This window comes from Heterodontus francisci, chromosome 30 (genome assembly GCF_036365525.1).
Source record: "Heterodontus francisci isolate sHetFra1 chromosome 30, sHetFra1.hap1, whole genome shotgun sequence".
Classification (NCBI taxonomy): Eukaryota; Metazoa; Chordata; class Chondrichthyes; order Heterodontiformes; family Heterodontidae; genus Heterodontus; species Heterodontus francisci.
The window spans coordinates 55,732,190-55,753,077 of record NC_090400.1 but is presented as its reverse complement, the minus strand read 5'-3'; the positions used below and the strand labels follow the sequence as shown (position 1 = coordinate 55,753,077).

At 42.7% G+C, this 20,888-nt stretch overlaps 1 protein-coding gene across 1 annotated transcript in view; it reads right to left on the bottom strand.

Moving 5' to 3' along the window:
* The window catches only part of rps6kb1b (ribosomal protein S6 kinase b, polypeptide 1b), an 88,774-nt gene that overhangs the window by 10,566 nt on the left and 57,320 nt on the right, over positions 1–20,888 (bottom strand). Inside the window, exons 11-14 of the mRNA XM_068010708.1 lie at positions 20,298–20,360; positions 15,661–15,738; positions 10,073–10,180; positions 3,960–4,072 (exon numbers count right to left, since the gene is read on the bottom strand). Of these exons, the coding sequence (XP_067866809.1) occupies positions 3,960–4,072; positions 10,073–10,180; positions 15,661–15,738; positions 20,298–20,360 (362 nt within the window). The remainder of the gene's footprint in view (positions 1–3,959; positions 4,073–10,072; positions 10,181–15,660; positions 15,739–20,297; positions 20,361–20,888) is intronic.

The following is a 20,888-nucleotide window of genomic DNA, read 5'->3' as shown; positions in this document are numbered from 1 at the left end:
ATACAAGAGGACCCACATTTGAGGCAACTCTTGTACAAGGTGGCCTCTTGTTACAGCCAAACAAAAAAAACCTAAAAAGAAAACTATGATCCATGTAAAAAAAAAAGTCATCAGTAAGAGGGAAAAAACAAAGACTAATCCTCACACAAAGCTCAGATAATTTTAGGCTTAGGCTACTTACTCACTGCTTTGTCCCACAGAAATACATAGAAATATGGAAGCACGACATTCAGCCCTCAGTCTGTGCGCTGCATTTGCCCTCCATGCAAGCAAGTTGTTTTATACGCATTTAACCACCTTCATCCAGCTATCTAACTCAATGCTGACACAACTTTCTGTCCCTACCACTAACCCTAGAAGTGAATTCCACTGTCTCAGAAAACCCCGTCCATTAGTGAACCGGTTGGGATTTTAAAGATAATCTGACAGCTTCAGGATACCAGCTTTTCATTTCCAGATTTTTAAAAAAACTTTTTTTTGAAAACTAAATTCAAATTCTCAACTGTCCTGGTGGGATTTGAACTCAAATTCTCTGGAGTATTTGGCCAGGCTTCTGGATTACTGGTCCAGTAACATAACCATTTCAATACACTGCAGTTTATACAGAAGTAATTCAAAAGATTAACGTGTAATTCTACATCCAATCCACAAACAATTCAGCTTCCTCTCCTGAAGATATACATTGCATTAAGCAATGCACTATTCCTGGCCAGAATGAAGATGATGGGTTAACTCCCCTATCAATCACACCTTGAGACACCATTGTAAGCATCTGAGATTCATTTTATGCACATAATTTTATGTAATTCTGCACTCACTATTATTTTCTGGAGAAATAATCAATTTGTATTATGTGACTATCCTCCACTTACTGCATTTTGCCACTTTTAATGTGAGACATTGCAACAGTTTTGGTCATGAGTTCTGTTTGCCATAGCTTCTGGCAGTATATAGTGGCACCACTAATTCCCAATTGCTGTAGTGTGAGATTTAAACAGACTGTTTACTGAGTAACTAGACTTGATGTTTGTTGTTAAATACACTATTGGCTGTGAGGATTAGTATAAATGGGTGGTTGATGGTCGACACAGACTCGGTGGGCCGAAGGGCCTGTTTCAGTGCTGTATTTAAAAAAAAAATAATCTCCAACTCACTGGCTAACATGGTGGTATCAATAGACACTCTGGTTTTCCTTTGAAACATAGCCAGGAGCTGTTGCGGATACATGCAGCACACCCATTGCTGCCTTGAATGAGATAAGTGAATTGGAGGCCAAATCTGGGTTCTTCCCAGTCACCATGGCTCAGTAACACACTGAAGTTTCTACGCCCCACATGCTGGACTTCCTTAATCTGCAATAGCAGTCTCATTTTTATAAACATTTTCTGTTCTAGGCAATAACATTACTTTCATATTTATGCCCACAGCACAAAAGGACTTTGCTGAGAATTTGCTGGACAGTTTAACCCAACACTAGAAGATGAGTAACAGAAGTTGCTTATGATTTATTCAGTCAGGACCAGCCGCTAGACAATGAATACACTTCTACAATTAAAGACTAGTGAGGATAAAAATTATATTTCCGAAGGAATTACACCACAAAGCACTTTGTATTGATTTTCTTGTGCTACAAAATGAATCATTCAAGTTAATTTTGCCCTGCTGCAAGTCTGTTAGGAAACAGAATGGGTCCCTGCCAGCTGTGCAGTATGAAATATCTCCACTCAGGAAGCAATCATTTATTGTTAAGGTCAGCCTTGATTGTAAAAGTTTGATCACGCACAGTGACACATCAGGGTAATTTTCACATGGCTCCCCTCCCTTTATGGAAAGGGCCAGGGATAAGGCTAAAGCATCAAATTGTTGTTTCCACAACAACATTTTAAATTGATTGGCAAAAGAACTAGAGCTGACATGAGGAAAATCGTTTTTAGCAACGAGTGGTCAGGATTTGGAATGCACTGCCTGAAAGGATGGTGGAAACAGATTCAGTAATAGTTTTCAAAAGGGAATTGGAGAAATACTTGAGGGAGAAAAAAAAAAACTGAAGAACGGGAAAAAAGCTGGGAGACTCGATGACCTGAATGGTCTCCTTCTGTGCTGTACTATTCTATGAGCTCCCATTTAACAAAGAGTCTATAGCAGGAGCTAAGTGAATCCTATTTACATAATTGAAATGCTACTTATAATAAAAAGTCTTACTGATGGCACACTTCAGCTGTGTAAAAAGCACAAATTTACTTTTCTGAATGATTCAAATTTTTCCGAAGAGCCAATCTAAAACATTAACACTTCCATCACTGCTTCAGAGCAGATTATCTACAAAATTCTTTCTAAATTCCAGACCCATCTCTGATCGAGCCTAGTTTCTACATATAACAATTTGCATCTAATTTCCTTTAGGGAAGAAAACCCACCATCCTTACCTAGTGCCAGTTCACCAGAATGATAGATACCTGGGCTTAAAGTGTTAAATTATGAGAACAGTTTGCACAGACTAGGCTTGTATTCCCTTGTGTATAGAACATCAAAAAGTGATTAAATTGAGCTGTTTAAGGTGACCAAAAGATTTGATTGGGTAGATAGGAGAGAAACTGTTTCCTCTAGTCGGGGTGGCCAGAACAACAGAGCAGAACCTTCAAACAAAGGGAAGTTGAAATCTGGAACTTTCTCCCCCAGAAAGCTGTTGAGGCTGGGGGTCGAATGAAAATGTCAGAATTGAGATTGATAGATTTTTGTTAGACAAGTTACAGAACCAAGGCAGGTAGATGGAGTTAAGATGCAGATCAGCCATGTTCTAACTGAATGACGGAACAGGATCGAGACGCTGACTGGCCTCCTCCTGATCCTATGCCCCAGTCTGGCCTATAGGTGACTCCGGTTCCACACCTGTGTGGTTGACTCTTATTTGCCCACTGAAGTGGCCCAACAAATCACTCAGCGGTATCAAATAAGGGCAACTAAGGATGGATGATAACTGCTAGCCTTGCCAGCAATGTACTCAAAGAACAAAGAACAGTACAGCACAGGAACAGGCCATTCGGCTCTCCAAGCCTGCGCCGATCTTGATGCCTGCCTAAACTAAAACCTTCTGCACTTCCGGGATCTGTATCCCTCTATTCCCATCCTATTCATGTATTTGTCAAGATGCCTCTTAAACGTCTCTATGGTACCTGCTTCCACCACCTCCCCCGGCAACAAGTTCCAGGCACTCACCACCCTCTGTGTAAAGAACTTGCCTCGCACATCCCCTCTAAACTTTGCCCCTCTCACCTTAAACCTATGTCCCCTAGTAACTGACTCTTCCACCCTGGGAAAAAGCTTCTGACTATCCACTCTGTCCATGCCGCTTATAACTTTGTAAACCTCTATCATGTCGCCCCTCCACCTCTGTCGTTCCAGTGAAAACAATCCGAGTTTATCCAACCTCTCCTCATAGCTAATGCCCTACAGAGAATACTTCCTGAGAATAAAAAAAAACTTGCATCTCATCATGAGTAGGAGATCCACGAGCTTCAATATAGCCAACAAAATGAAAACACAAACATAAAAATAAATTCAAACAGAAAATACTAGAAATGCGCAGCAAGTGAGTTAGTATCTGAATTTGAATGACAGCTTGAAGATTAGTTTGGACTCTTCAGCAGAACATATGGGGAAAATAAATATCAATAAACTGGATGGGCCAAAGGGCTAGTTTCTGTGTTGTCATTCTAGGAAGGGATTCACCCAAAACTTGTGTATTTCCATAGTGATTGACCGATGCATTGCCTCTGATTTGCACTTTTATTCCTGTTCTTCAGTTTTTCTTTCTGTAACATTACTTCAATTACAAAGCTCAGAAGATATCTGATTCACCAGGGAATGGAACTTATTACTAATTCTAGAGGATTGTGTTGCAAGTGCAGAGCGTGTGTGTTTATCGACGATACTTAACATATTGTGAAACATTTAATTACCTGACTGGAGTCCTAGGGCTGCCAATAAATCTACGTGGTGAACGGATTTTTGGCTCAAATGAGAATTTTTCCTTAACGCTTTCCAGTACTGATGGAGCCACATATGTGAATCCCTGAAATTGGAGAAAAGAAAAGGTCATAGATTTTCACCCTCCCATTCTTTCTTGAAGATGCAGAAGCTTGCTGGGCTGCAATCCCACAAGCAGCTACAGCCCACTGGTAGCTCTCCCAAATAGTCATTCTTCATGTCAGTTTTGACATGTGTTGAAATCACAACGGAACTCAATCTTGTCCTTGCTTGACAACTACTCACTTGTACTTTCCATAAGGAATAATTAGATTGTTCTCAGAAGCAAAAATTCTAGTTGATCTTTCGCTTCATTAGTCTCTCACTCCCCACAACGTACGTTTCCCCAGTGATGACTGTCCAAGGAAAATATCCCAAAAGGATACTGGGGTCATTTGCCCTACAAATCTTTTGGTGATGTTGACTGACGGATAAAAATTGGCCAAGACACAAGGGAGAACTCTCCTGCTCTTCAAGAAGTGCCACGGGATCTTTTATGTCCAACTTGAAGGGGAGATGAAGTTTCAGTTTAATTAGTCACAATACCGTAGAGGAGGAATTCTTGGAGTGTATAAGGGATGGTTTTCTGGACCAATACGTTGAGGAACCAGCTAGAGAACAGGCCATCCTAGACTGGATATTGTGTAATGAGAGAGGAATAATTGACAATCTGGTGCGAGATCCCTTGGGGACGAGTGACAATAATATGATAGAATTCTTCATCAAGATGGAGAGTGACGTAGTTGATTCGGAGACCAGGGTCCTGAATCTTAGTAAAGGTAACTACGAAAGTATGACGGCCATGACGGATTGGGAAACATTACTTAAAGGGATGACGGTGGATAGGCAATGGCAAACATTTAAAAAGAGCGCATGGATGAACTGCAACAATTGTTTATCCCTGTCTGGCGCAAAAGTAGAACGGGAAAGGTAGCCAAACCATGGCTTACAAGGGAAATTAGAGATAGCATTAGATCCAAGGAAGAGGCATATAAATTTGCCAGGAAAAACAACAGACCTGAGGATTGGGAGCAGTTTAGAATTCAGCAAAGGAGGAACAAGGGATTGATTAAGAAGGGGAAAATAGAGTACGACAGCAAGCTTGTGGGGAACATAAAAACTGACTGTAAATGTTTCTGTAGGTACGTGAAGAGAAAAAGATTGGTGAAGAAAAATGTAGGTCCCTTACAATCAGAAACAGGAGAATTTATTATGGGAACAAAGAAATGGCTGACCAACTAAATGCAAACTTTGGTTCTGTCTTCACAAAGGAGGACACAAATATCATACCAGAAATGTTGGGGAACACAGGGTTTAGTGAGAGAGAGGAACTGAAAGAAATCAGCATTAGTAGAGAAATGGTGTTGGGGAAATTGATGGGACTGAAGGCCAATAAATCCCCAGGGCCTGATGGAATGCATCCCAAAGTACTTAAGGAAGTGGCCCTAGAAATAGTGGATGCATTGGTGGTCATCTTCCAAGATTCTACAGACTCTGGAACAGTTCCTACAGATTGGAGGGTAGCTAAGGTAACCCCACTATTTAAAAAGGGAGGTAGAGAAAAAGCAGGGAATTATAGACCAGTCAGCCTGACGTCGGTAGTGGGGAAAATTCTAGAGTCCATTATCAAAGATTTTATAGCAGAGCACTTAGAGAACAGTGGTAGAATCGGGCAGACTCAGCATGGATTTACGAAAAGGAAATCATGCTTGACAAATCTACCAGAGTTCTTCGAGGATGTAACTAGCAGAGTTGATGAGGGGGAGCCAGTGGATGTGGTTTATTTGGACTTTCAGAAGGCTTTCGACAAAGTCCCACGTAAGAGATTAGCATGTAAAATTAAAGCGCATGGGATTGGGGGTTGTGTATTGCGACGGATAGGAAATTGGTTGGCGGACTGGAAACAAAGAGTAGAGATAAATGGGTCTTTTTCCGAATGGCAGGCAGTGACTAGTGGGGTACCGCAGAGATCGGTGCTAGGACCCCAGCTATTCACAATATACATTAATGATTTAGATGAGAGAACTAAATGCAATATCTCCAAATTTGCAGATGACACAAAACTGGGTGGGAGGGTGAGTTATGAGGAGGATACAGAGAGGCTTCGGGGTGATTTGGACAAGTTGAATGAGTGGGCTAATGCATGGAAGATGCTTTATAATGTGGATAAATGTGAGGTTATCCACTTTGGTAGCAAAAACAGGAAGGCAGATCGGAATGGCTACAAACTGAGAGGGGGGAACATGCAGCGAGACCTGGGTGTTCTCGTACACCAGTCACTGAAGGTAAGCATGCAGGTGCAACAGGCAGTAAAAAAGGCAAATGGTATGTTGGCCTTCAGAGCGAGAGGATTTGAGTACAGAAGCAGGGATGTCTTGCTGCAACTATACAGGGCCTTGGTGAGGCCACACCTGGAATAGTGTGTGCAGTTTTGGTCTCCTTATCTGAGGAAGGATGTTCTTGCTATAGAGGGAGTGCAGCGAAGGTTTACCAGACTGATTCCTGGGATGGCGGGACTGACGTGTGAGGAGAGATTGAGTCGGTTAGGATTATATTCGCTGGAGTTCAGAAGAGTGAGGGGGGGATCTCATAGAAACCTATAAAATTCTAATCGGACTTGACAGGGTAGATGCAAGAAGGATGTTCCTGATGGTGGGGGATTCCAGAACCAGGGGTCATAGTCTAAGGATACGGGGTAAACCTTTCAGGACTGAGATGAGGAGAAATGTCTTCACCCAGAATGATGATCCTGTGGAATTCACTACCACAGAAAGCAGTTGAGGCCAAGACATTGCATGTTTTCAAGAAGGAGTTAGATATAGCTCTTGGGGCGAAAGTGATCAAAGGATATGGGGTGAAAGCGGTAACAGGTTACTGAGCTGGATGATCAGCCATGATCAAAATGAATGGCAGTGCAGGCTCGAAGGGCCGAATGGCCTACTCCTGCTCCTATTTTCTACGTTTCTATTTTATGCCCAAAAACGAGAGTTCATGTGGTGCAGTATTCCCTCAGTACTGCTCTGGAGTGTCAGCCTAGATCATGTATTCAAGTCTCTGGCTTGAACCCCTAACCTTCTGACTCAGAGGTGAGAGTGCTAACTCTGAGCCAAGGTGGCCACCCGCTATAGTACATTTTACATTTTTCGCCACAAAATAAATTGGAATATTTTCAATGAAACTGTATGAACACCCTAAAACCAGTGGTAATGTCAAAACAATCCTCCAGTATGTCTGATTAAAAAAGCCTATGAGAAAGTAAGGTATATGCTAGGGACTTTGGTATAAGCAGGATCAAAGGACACAAATTTAAATTAGTGAACGATAAACTCAAAACGAAGTAGAAACGTTTTTACACTAACCAATGATAAATGTATCATTGAATCCACCCAGGATTACAAGTATCGCCGAGAAATACAATGTTCCTCGGACTACTGTTCTCGCCGCATCCTGAGATCCACACTCAATGCCATGCACATGTACACACTCGACCCCTCTCTCCAGAAAAAAAACCTGAACTTATTTCTTCCTATCTTGACTCTATCTTTTCTCCCTCGGTCCAAGTCTCTTCCCACCTACATCCGTAACTCTTCTGATGCCCTATGTCATTTTGATAATTTCCAGTTTCCTGGCCCTAACTGGCTCCTCTTCACTATGGACGTCCATACCCTCTTCACCTCCATCCCCCACCAGGACGGTTTGAGGGCTCCCTGCTTCTTCCTTGAACAGAGGCCCGACCAGTCCCCATACACCACCACCCTCCTGCTGGCTTAACTTGTTCTCACATTGAACAACTTCTCCTTCAACTCCACTCACTTCCTTCAAGTTAAAGGTGTTGCTACGGGTACCCGCATGGGTCCTAGTTATGCCTGTCTTTTTGTGGGATATGTCGAACATTCCTTGTTCCAGTTCTACTCAGGTCCCCTCCCCCAACTCTTTTTCCGGTATATTGATGACTGTATCGGTGCCGTTTCCTGCTCTCACCCCAACTTTACTTCCAACTTCCATCCTTCTCTCACCTTTACATGGTCCATCTCCGACACTTCCCTTCCCTGACTTCTCTGTCTCCATCTCTGGGGATAGGCAGTCCACTAATATTCATTATAAGCCCACCAACTCCCACAGCTACCTCGACTATACTTCTTCACACCCTGCCTCCTGTAAGGACTCCATTCCATTCTTCCAGTTTCTCAGTCTCTGACGCATCTGCTCTGATGATGCAACCTTCCACAACAGCGCTTTTGATGTCTTCCTTTTGCCTCAACCGAGAATTCCCCCCCCCACCACTGTGGTTGACAGGGCCCTTAACCGTGTCCGACCCATTTCCCACGCCCCTTCCCCTCCTTCCCAGAACCGCGACAGAGTTCCCTGGTCCTCACTTTCCACTCCACCAGCCTCCACATCCAAAGGGTCATCCTCCGCCATTGCGATGCCACCACCATATGCATCTTCCCCTCCCGTCAGCATTCCGAAGGGATTGTTCCCTCCCCGACACCCTGATCCACTCCTCCCTTACCCCTGACACCTGGTCCCCTTCCCACATCACCTTCCCCTGCAATCGCAGGAAGTGTAATACCTGCCCTTTTACCTCCTCTCTCCTCACTATCCAAGGCCCCAAACACTCCTTTCAGGTGAAGCAGCGATTTACTTGTACTTCTTTCAATTTAGTATATACTGTATTTGCTGCTCACAATGCGGTCTCCTCTACACTGGGGAGACCAAACGCAGACTGGGTGACCGCTTTGCGGAACACCTCCACTCAGTCTGTAAACATGACCCCAAGCTTCCTGTCACTTGCCATTTCAACAACCCCCCCCTGTCCTCATGCCCACATCTCTGTCCTGGACTTGCTGCAGTGTTCCAGTGAACATCAATGCAAGCTCGGGGAACAGCACCTCATTTACCGATTGTGCACTGCTGGACTGAACATTTAATTCAATAATTTCAGAGCATGACTGACTACCCAACCCCACCCCGACTTTTTTATTTCTACTATCAGTTTTTTATTTTTAGTTTGTTTCATCATACAATTTTTTCTTACCATGTGCCTGCCCACTGTTTTTTTCATGTTTGTGCTTTTGGCTAGGACTGTTCATTATTCTGTCATTTAACACCCTCTCTGCACTCATGTTTTGTCTTTCACCACACCATTAACACATTCTTTGCCTTTGCCCCATGACCTCACTGTCAGTTATTCTCTGTGCCCCTCTGTCCTATCAACACCTTCCCTTTTCCCCCACCCCCGCTTTATTTGCTTAAAACCTATTACATTTCTAACCTTTGCCAGTTCTGATGAAAGGTCACTGACCTGAAACGTTAACTCTGCTTCTCTCTCCACAGATGCTGCCTGACCTGCTGAGTATTTCCAGTACTTTTTGTTTTTATATCAATGATAAATATATGTGTGTGTGATACTGCAACCAACCAACCATTTCTGAGATAGGTTAACAGTGCATTAAGGACACTAGCCTGAGACCTGAATTCAAGTCCAGCCAGACTGTTGAGGCAAAAGTCTCCTCTACCTGCTGATAGTACTGGTTCTGTGAAGTGTGTCTGGACACTCTTAAACAAGCTCCTAGGTGGCATGGAACAAAACAGGCCCCTATTTGGCTAACTTGCCAGAATGGTAAAATGTCATTGTCGCAGTGGTAGACGCTCAAGATTGACAGTGAAGCACATTATTGGGACAAAGGAGGGAGTACTTTACATATGCTCCTGCTGTACCTACTCCTGATGCTGACAAAGGTATATTACATGGAGTCTACAGCACAGAAATGGGCCATTCGATCCAACTGGTCTATGTCTGCCTTTATGCTCCCCATGAGCCTCCTCCCACCCCTTTTCAGGATACCCTTTTATTCCTTTCCTCATGTGCTTAACTAGCTTCCCCTTAAATGCATCAATGCCATCTTCAAACACTCCTTGTGGCCCATTTGGTGTCCCATTCTCCAATGCCAACATCCTTCAACTAGTTTGGAACAACTTAAAAAAAAAAGGCACATTAATTACCTCCAAAAGCAGAGGCACATGGTATATTCAATAGGCTTACCAGGAAGACTTGATTGGCACTTTCGCTGAGGGTCGAGTCATCAGGGCTGTCAACAGGTGTCTGTCGTGTGAACTTTGAATCAAACTGACTGACATCATCATCTGATTGCTAGAGACAAAAAAAGGCATGATTCATCCAGAATTGGGTGACTAATCCTCAGGATCTTCTCATCTTTTGTCTCCCATTCATTTTTTCTGGGCACTCAGCACAACTCTGAACAAAAATGTCCTTTGTTTACATACAGCCTGGGTTAACATAATGCAAAACTATTACCTTGGTGCAAAATTCAGCAATTGTGAAACATTAGATTGAGGCCTGCAAAAAAGTCTATTGCCTTTCATGTGCAAAGTTCTTTTACTGGAGCTTTTCACATCTACAGATGTTCCCTTCAGGAACAGAGCATGACACAAATGAAATGAAAGTGTGACAAGAGAGGGGGAAAAAAAAGCTTTTAGAAACACCAATTCTGCAATACCTCTACATTTCTTCCTATCAGTTGACAATACTCCAAATCTAGCATAGTACTTTGATGTTTTATTTTATGTTACCTTCACCACATATTATAAAGCCCCATGAGATAACCTGGCTAGAATGCTGGTAGTTAGTAGAGATAACAGAACACACAACAAAGCTAAAGGAAGGAGAGCGAAACCAAGATCCAAAATATATACGGGAGGAACTCCGCTGATGGATCAGAGAGTTTATTTAGAGAGTAGTCAAACCATATAGATCAGAAAGGTCCCAGTTTCACTCATTAGTCTGCAGTTGATTTCAGCCAGAACAGTAGTTGAATAACTACATGGATCCAAGTGTAGTTAACAAATCACTCAAACCTAATTATGTTACACTTACTATCTGCTGTTCTGTTATTTAGTGTTTTTAAAAAACAGATAACACAGCTAACACTTAGGCGCCAGGCAGTCGTGGCTGAGTGGTTTAGGTGACAGGTCAGAGATCCATTGAGGCTTTGTTGCATAAGTTCAAATCAAATTCTCCTGATCCCAATTGTAATATTATAATTTTAGGGATCATTTCTATAGTTTCCAGCTTGAAAATATGTTCTAAAGTGTTTGGTCTCAAAAATAATGTTCCTTGGGAGTTTTTTTTTGTTCTGGAGATGTGGTCAATACTGACAAAGCTCCATTTATTGCCCATCCCCAATCCTAAGTGACTGCGACTTGTTGGGCCACTTCATGGTAACATTAAAAGCAACCCTTGTAGTGCAAACTAGAGTCATGTGTAGGTCAAATCAGGTAGGGCACCAGTGAACCAGTTAGGTTTTTACAACAGTCTGGCAAACCTTTATGTTCTGGTTTCAAATTACCAGATTAATTGAATCCCATTTCATAAATCACTATTGTGGAATTTGAACTCAAAACTTCTGGTTACTAGGCCTGGCCATAACCATTACACTGCCGTACCCAAGTGCTTAAAATAAACACAAGTGTTGCGTATACAAGTTCATTATGAAAACAGCTCTTTGATCCAGTTCTTTTGGTTTGGAAGCAAGGCCTTAGTGGAAACCAGCTAGAATCTTACTATCTCCAACAAGGAACTATGCTACTGAATAATATGGGCCCTTTAAAACTATAAAAACAACCCCTCAAATTGTTCAGATATATTCAAGTGTCAGCTTTGCCTCAGTGGTAGCACTGTCATCCGAGTCAGAAGTTTGTGCATTCAAACCCTATTTCAGAGACACAAGTGCATAATATGGGCTGACAAGCCACTGGAGTACTGTCTTTCAGATGAGACATTAAAGCAAAGCCCCATCGGCCCTCTCAGGTAGAAGATTCCATGGTACTATTTTCAAAGAAGAGCAGGGAATGTTCTTATTGGTGTCCTGCGTAACATTTATCCCTCAACCAACATCATTAAAACAGATTATCTCATTACTGTTTGTGGAATCTTGCTGTGTACAAATTGGCTACCATGTTTCCCACATTGCCATAGTGACTACGCTTCAAAAGTACTTGAATCGTTGTAAAGTGCTTTGAGACGTCCCAAGGTCATGAAATGTGCTGTATAAATACAAGTCTTTCCTCTAGGGAGTGTTACACAGTTCCATCTTTCAGATGACACTTTAAATTGAGTCCCTGGTTGACTGCTCAGCTGGACAGAAATAAATCTTATGGCAATCTTCAAAGAGCAGGACACTGTCATGGCCAATATTTATTCAACCAACATCAGCAAAACAGATTATGTGGGCATTTATTACATTGCTGTTTGTGGGTCTGTGTATAATTTTTTCTGCCATATTTCCCTACATTACAACAGTAACTACACTTCAAAAGTATTTCACTGGCTCTGATGAAGTCATGAAATGCCCATATAACTGGAAGTTATTTAATATTCCTCCAAGGAGCATAATTTACTTTTAGTAACTTATTCCTCCCTTGGTTAAAGAATAGATTACACTTACAAAACTTCCCAAGTACTCTGAGTTTAACCCACGTGTAGCTGACCCATACAGGCCGGGCAGATCCCAAGAACGATGCAATGTCTATGTTGAGTTGGCTGATCTCAGACAGAGTGGCAACACAGGCATTATACTAGCCTCTGTACCCTGGGTTAGGAGAGGAAAATAGAGTCAGAGTCATTTATGGCGCAGGAGGCCATTCAGCCCATCGAATCCATGCTAGCACTCCACAGAGCTATCCAATCAATCCCACTCCCCCGCTCGATCCCCTTAGTCCTGCAAGTTTATTTCTTTCAAGTGGCCATCCAATTTCCTTTTGAAGTCATTGATTATCTCACTTCCACCACCCTTGTGGGTAGCGAGTTCCAGGTTATCACCTGCTGCATAAAAAAGTTCTTCCTCATATTCCCCCTGCATCTCTTGCCCAAAACCTTCAATTTGTGTTCCCGAGTCCTTGTATCAGTTGTTAATAGCAACAGTTTTTTCTTGCCTAACTTATCTAAGCCTGTCATAATCTTGTACACCTCTATTAAATCTCCCCTCACCTCCTTTGCTCTAAAGAGAACCACCCCAGCTTTTCCAACCTAATCTTGTAACTAAAATCCTCCATCCCTGGAACCATTCTGGTAAATCTCCTCTGCACCCTCTCAAGAACTCTCACATCCTTCCTAAAGTGTGGTGACCAGAACTGGACACAATACTCCAGTTGGGACCTAACCAGAGCTTTACAAAGGTTCAGCAAAAGTTCCCTGCTTTTGTACTCAATGCCTCTATTTATGAAGCCCAAGATCCCATATGCTTTACTAACCACTCTCTCAATATGTTCTGCCACCTTCAAAGATCAATGCACATGCACCCCCAGGTTCTTCTGTTCCTGCACACTCTTTAGAACTGTGCCAAAATGCATCACCTCACACTTGTCAGTATTAAATTCCATCTGTCACCTGTCTGCCCATTCTGCTAGCCTATCTATGTACTGTTGCAGACGGTTCATAGTATCCTCACTGTCTGCCACACCTCCAAGTTTGCTGTCATCAGCAAATTTTGAGATTCTACTCTGTATTCCAAGATCCAAGTCATTTATATATAGCACAAAAAGCAGTGGTCCCAGCACTGACCCTTGGGGAACGCCACGGCCTACCATCCTCCAGTCCGATAAACAACCATTTACTATGACTCACTGTTTTCTGTCCATCAGCCATATTTTTTAAAATATCTAATTGGACACTGACTTCCTATTCCATGAGCCTCAATTTTGTTAATCAGCCTTTTATTTGGTACCTTATCAAACGCTTTTTTAAAATCCATATAAACAACATCGACCGCATTCCCTTCATCAACCTTCTCTGTTACTTCATCAAAAAATTCAATTAGATTAGTCAAGAATGATCTGCCTTTTACAAATCTGTACTGGCTATCCTTAATTAACACATACCTCTCCAAGTGTCTGTTGATTTTTTCCCTGATTATTGTTTCTAAAACCTTACCCACCACTGATGTAAAACTAACTGGCCTGTAGTTGCTAGGATTGTCCACACACCCTTTCATGAGTAAGGGTGTCACATTCGCCACTCTCCAATCCTCGGACACCTCTCCCATATCCAGGGAAGATTATGGCAAGCCCTTCCGTTATCTCCATCCCTACTTCCTTTAGCAACCTAGGATGCAAGCCATCTGGACCAGGTGACTTATCTACTCTAAGCAAAGCTAGCCTTTTTAGTACCTCCCACTCTCAATTTTTACCCTATCCATTGCTTCTACTCTCTCCGCTTCTACTGATATTTTGTCAGATTCCACTTCCTTCGTGAACACTGATACAAAATACTCATTAAATATATTAGCCTTGCCCTGCACCCTTCCCCTCTTTGACCCTAACAAGCTTCACTCCAACTCTTACTATCCGCTTGCTATTTACTTGCCGGTAGAAGATTTTTGGGCTCCCTTTTATGTTGACTGCCATTCTCTTCACATATTCTCTCTTTGCCAGCCTTATTTTCCTCTTTACCTCCCCTCTCAACTTATTGTACATGGCGTGGTTCTCACCTGAAGAATTTACCTGATATGCATCATACACTCTCTTTTTTGTTTCATCATAATCTCTATCTTCCTTGTTATTCAATGAGCACCGTTTTTGGTTCCCTTACCTTGCACCCTTGTTGGAATGTGCCTAGCCTGTACCTGAAGCACCTCTTCCTTAAAAATAACCCATTGTTCCAATACAGCTCTTCCTGTCAGTCTTTGGTTCCATTTTACCCTGGCTAGATCCCTTCAATTTTCATCCCTTGGGGGGAGGTACTAAAAAGGCTGGCTATGCTTAGGGTAGATAAGTCACTTGGTTCAGATGGCTTGCATCCCATGTTGCTAAAGGAAGTGGGGATGGAGATAACGGAAGGGCTTGCCATAATCTTCCCTGGATATGTGGGAGGTGCCAGAAGATTGGAGAGTGGCAAATGTAACACCCTTATTCAAGGAAGAGTGCAAGGACAGTCCTAGAAACTACAGGCAAGTTAGTTTATCAGTGGTGGGTAAGGTTTTAGAAACAATAATCCCTTGTTAAAATTAGCCCTCTTCCAATCTAGGTGTTCTACCTTATTTCGATTCTTGCTTTTCTGTATTGTTAGTCTAAACCTTATGATACGATGATCACTCTTACCCAAGTGCTTCCCGACAGACACTTGGCCCATCTCATTTCCCAACATTAGATCCAGCAATGATTCCTTTCTAGTTGGGCTGAGAACATACTGATCAAGGAAGTTCTCCTCAGTGCAGTTCAGAAATGCCTCCCTCTCCTTACCCTTTAAAATTATCCCAGTCGATATTTGGGTAATTAAAGTCTCCCAATATCACACATTCTTGCACACTTCTGTGATTTTCCTGCAGATGTGCTCCTTTATCTCGCTCTCTCACTAAAATGGAGAATTCTCCATTCCTAATACTATTTACTAACCCTTGCTGAAAGTAAGCTTGCAAGAATATTGTCAGGCTCAACTGCGATGCCCTCCAATGTCAAATGGTTAGCTGACATTCACTGTCGAGGCTCACACAAGAAAAACAATGAGTGCAGAACCAGAAGGTGTTGGGGGCACCTGTGAACCTACACCCCAGGCGTCAACACTGGGGAAGACAAATAGAATAAGGAAGAAAGGGAAGCGGGAAAGGTTACACTTACCAGAAATGGCTTGAAAGGTGGTTCAACTTTTCGAGCCAGAAGATCCTCCCAGTTCGTGTGTCTGAAGAAAGGATGAGCCTATATTAAAATGAATTGAGTTACTAATAAAACAGTTTTGAAATAAAAACTCACATCGTTAGTAAATGTAACGTTGAGTCTGTACTCAAAGAATTCAGATACAGAAAATATATTAACTGGTTGTTAGTCTCATTTGCTGTTTGTGTGAAATTGCTGTGCACAAATTGGCTAGTTATTTGTCTACCTAACAGTGGAAAACACAAAGTAATTAATTGGCCGCAAATTACCTTGGGATATCCTGAGAACGTGATATGGTGCTTACATAAATACCTGTCTTTTCTATTTATACTTGAGTGTCTACATACAAATATATACTTGGGTGGGCGTGATGCATGTTTAAAAAGTGAAGCTGTACAGCGGCACAGTAAAGTTGCAATTTGTTGTTCCTTGGAGTAGCCAGGTGCAGGCCACTGCTTCCAATTCACCACACTCAGGGATTACCAATCTCAGCTGTACCAACAAGGGGAAAAGCATGCAGAAGAGACCAGGTAGCTCCCATAAGACAAAAAAATATAAATTTTATGGACTTTCAGCTTGGGGCACCGCCTTAACTCATTAGCAGCTAATTATAAAAGCATTGCTGCCAGGAGTCTGGGAGATTTAACCTGTCGTCCTTCTTAACTGCAGTTAGCCCAAAAGAGGGGGAAAACAGTAAATGTGAAATACCAGGTTTTATTCCTAGCCCGAGCTGGGGACACTACAACTGGCATCAATGGCCCTAAGCTACAGAGGGAGGGAAGAGAGAAAAATCAGCTAGGCTTCTAACTCCAGCCAGCCAGCCAACTGGAAAGTGCATGTAACAAATGTTAAAGGTTCACACAAGAATCTCACTTCTTTAAGATACTTGAAGGTTGCTATCAGCCATAGAAGTGCAGCCTGCCGACAATCAGATGACTCGTATGATTGTACAGGATAGGGGAGGCAGTGGCATAGTGGCCACGTCACTGAACTACTAATCTAGAGGCCCAGGCTAATATCTGGGGGCCCAGGTTCAAATCCCACCATGGCAGCAGGTGGAATTTAAATTCAATGAATTAATAAATATCTAGAATAGAAAGCCAGTCTCAGTAATGGTGCCATGAAACTTTTCTCGATTGTCATAAAAACCCATCTGGTTCCCCAATGTCATTTAGGGAAGGAAATCTGCCGTCCTTACCTGGTCTGGCCTACATGTGACTCCAGACCCACAGAAATGTGGTTGAGTCTTAACTCTAAAATGGCCTAGCAAGCCACTCAGTTGCCAAGGGCAATTAGGGATAAGCAAATGCTGGCCTTGCCAATGATGCCCACATCCCATGAAAGAAAAAAAAAAGCACAGGAAGAGACCATTGTGTCTGTGCTGGCTCTCTGTAAAAGCTATCCAATTAGTTTCATTTCCATGCACCTTCCCCATGTGGTCCAGTGTGCCTCCCCAAAACAGCTACCCATTAATCCTATTCCCCTGGCTTTTCTCCAATACCATTTAACATCTTTGTTTTTGAATATTTATCCACCTTCCTTTTAAAAGTTATGGATTCTGCTGCCACCACTGCTTGTGGTGGGGCATTCCAGGTCTTAAAAAGCTTGTGCACAAAGAATGTTCTCGTAACCTCTCTGTTACTTTTACAATGATCTTACATTTATGCCCAGAACTGCTGAATATTTCCAGCGTTTCCTGTTTTTATTTCAGATTTCCAGCATCTGCAGTATTTTGCTTTTATTTTACATTTATGCCCTCTAGTTACCAACTCATCAACCAGTGAAAATAGTTTTTATTTTCAATTTACTTAATCAAAACCTATTAATTTGAACACCTCCACCGAATCTCCAATCACACTGGGTGTACGCCACCTTGCGCAAGGGGCCGTTCTTCAGATATGCACTAGTGGATGTTGCACGCTGATCACCCATAGGTGCGTCACAGCCCAGCATGATCCTGTCCTCCACCCACCCACCCACCCCCATGCATCCCCACTTTCCACCACACGTGACTGTCCAGCAATCGCAAGTGGGATGTGGATTTAATTTATGTCCTACCTAGCTGACACCAATTGTACCACCCTAAATACTGCTAATGTGGCACAGACAAGGGATGGAAACTGGTACATTTTCATCTGATGGCTTAATATTTTTTATTTGGTTTTTTTTGTGGGATGTGGGCATCGCTGGCTAGGCCAGCATTTATTGCCCATCCCTAATTTTGCCCTTGAACTGAGTGGCTTGCTAAGCCATTTCAGAGTCAACCACATCACTGTGGGTCTGGAGTCACATGTAGGCCAGACCAGGTAAGGACAGCAGATTTCCTTCCCTAAAGGACGTTAGTGAACCAGATGGGTTTGTACGACAATCGACAATGGCTTTATGGTCATCATTAGACCAGATTTCTAAAATTCTAAAATTATTAATTGAATTCAAGTTTCACCATCTGCTGTGGTGGGATTCAAGCTCATGTCCCAGAGCATTAGCCTGGGCTCTGGATTACTAGCCCAGTGACATGCCCACTACTCCACCGCCTCCCCCAATTATGTTAATGTTAATTTACACAGGAGAGCTTCCAAATAACCTTTTCTCAAGATTAAAATGAATCATTTGACAATCGAGTCCCTTCTTTTTCCCACATCACTATTTTTTGATATATTGTTGAACTATTTGTTTAAACAATGAATGCGCCTCAGAAGAATTAGCTGGAAATGGGCTCCAAGCCAGACAAGGGGAGAGAACAAAACAACTTATATTTTTATGGCATCTTTAATAAAACATTCCAAGATGCTATACAGGAGCAATTATAAAACAAAGTATGACACCGAGCCACAAAAGGAAATATTAGGTCAGATGATCAAAAGCTTGCTCAAAGAGGTAGGTTTTAAGGAGTGCCTTAGAGGAAGAAAGCAAGGCAGTGAGGTGGAGGGAGGGTATTCCAGAGCTTGGGACCTAAGCAACTGAAGGTGTGGCTACCCATGGTGGAGCGATTAAAATCAGGGATTTATTTATTTTTTGAGAGGTACAGCACTGAAACAGGCCCTTCGGCCCACCGAGTCTGTGCCGACCAACAACCACCCATTTATACTAACCCTACAGTAATCCCATATTCCCTATCACCTATCTACACTAGGGGCAATTTACAATGGCCAATCACCTGCAAGTCTTTGGCTATGGGAGGAAACCGGAGCACCCGGCAAAAACCCACGCGGTCACAGGGAGAACTTGCAAACTCTGCACAGGCAGTACCCAGAATTGAACCCGGGTCCCTGGAGCTGTGAGGCTGCGGTGCTAACCACTGCGCCGCCCTGGATGCACAGCAAGCCAGAATTAGAGGAGCACAGGGTTGTGGGGCTGTAAGAGATTACAGAGACAGCGAGCGGCAAGGCCATGGACGGGTTTGAAAACAAAGATGAGAATTTTAAAATGAAAACATTGCTTGTGCGATGCCAATGCAGGAGTGATAGGGGAACAGGACTTGGTGCAAGACATGAGCAGCAGAGTTTTGGAGTGACCTCAAGTTTACGTAGAATATTTATGTAGAATGTGGGAGACCAGCCAAGAGTGCACTGAAATAGTCAAGTCTAGAGGTAACATAGGCATGAATGTGGGTTTCAGCAGCAGATGAGCTGAGACTGGGCGAAGTTAGAGGTGGAAATAGGCAGTCTCAGTAATGGCACGAATCTGAGATCAGAAGCTTATTTTGGGGTCAAATGTGACACCAAGGTTGTGAACAGACTGGTTTAGTCTCAGAATGTTGCCAGGGAGAGGAATGGAGTTGGCAGTTAGGGAACGGAGTTTGGTGCGGGGACAGAACATGACTACTTCAGTTTTACCAATATTTATTGCAGGAAATTTCTGCATATCCAGTACTGGATGTCGAATAAGCAGTCTGATAATTTAGCAACAGTGGAAGAGTTGAGAGAAGTGGTGGTGAGGTAGAGTTGAGTGTTGTCAGCATACATGTGAAAACTAACACCATGCTTTTGGATGTTGTCGCTGAGGGGCAGCATGTAGAAATAGGAGGGGGCCGAAGATAGATCCTTGGGGGGCATCAGAGGTAATGGTGCGGGAGCAGGAAGGGAAACCACTGCAAGTGATTCTCTGGCTATGATTCGCTAGATAAGAACAGAACCAGTGACAGTAGTCCCACCCAGCTGGATAACAGTTGAGAAGCGCCGGAGGAGGATGGTGTGGTCAACCGTGCTAAGGGTGCAGACAGGTCGAGAAGGACGAGGAGGGAAAGTTTACCTTTGTCAAAGTCACACACAAGAAACTGAATTAAGAGAGGGCAAAGTTGATTTGCATACCAAGTTCAAAATTGGATGAGAGTATAAAGTAGTGACCTTTGTGCCAATCTTAGTGGGGGGAAGCAATTTTAATTCAATGCATCCCAAATAGGATTATGGAAATATCCAAGGTTAAAGATGGCCTATCTGCTTTAATTCATCTGTCTGACAGGTAAAGCTTACAAGTTCCTTTAAGTCATTTCTTGCCTTAGGTCAAGCCATATTTGGAGAGCTAAAGGATACAAGGAATCTGGTAACTAAACCTGATTTTTCAGATGCTGACTCACATTAAGATCTCTACTGCAAACTTACTTGGACGTCTGTCGCATCCCCAACTCCAGCTCCAAGGCGTGCTGAAGCATTCCTTTTTAGCAGCTGAAAACAAAACATAAATGACAAAAGCACATACTTTAGCAATGTTTTACCTCATTTAAAGACTAACGTAACAATTTTACAGCTTGAATTTCTAAAAGCGCCAAAGAAATAAATCAGTTTCTTTGAAGAGCTGAAGTCCTGTTATCTAAGTTCCAGATTCAGTTTGTGACAAGTCACTAAGATTTCTGACACTATACTGAGCCTGGGGCTTCAACAGGGGCTGTAACCAAAACCAACTTCACCGTGTTAGATACCTCAACTGGATTGTCTAGACGGAACAAAAGTCAAATCAGTGCACCAGTTCAAGTTCCTGTCTGCACTTACATCATTCACAAAGGTTTAATTTGCAAAGGTGCCATATCAGACCATCTCACAATTTGATGAAATTCTTTTAAAAAGACATCAGTTCTACCTTCTTGTCGCGCCCTAAAAGAGCAACTTTAACATAAAAAAATGAAGTGGCCCTTGAGATAAGAGCAGTGATGTTACTGGACTGGTCAGAACGGATAGTGCTTTACTCCTACTCCT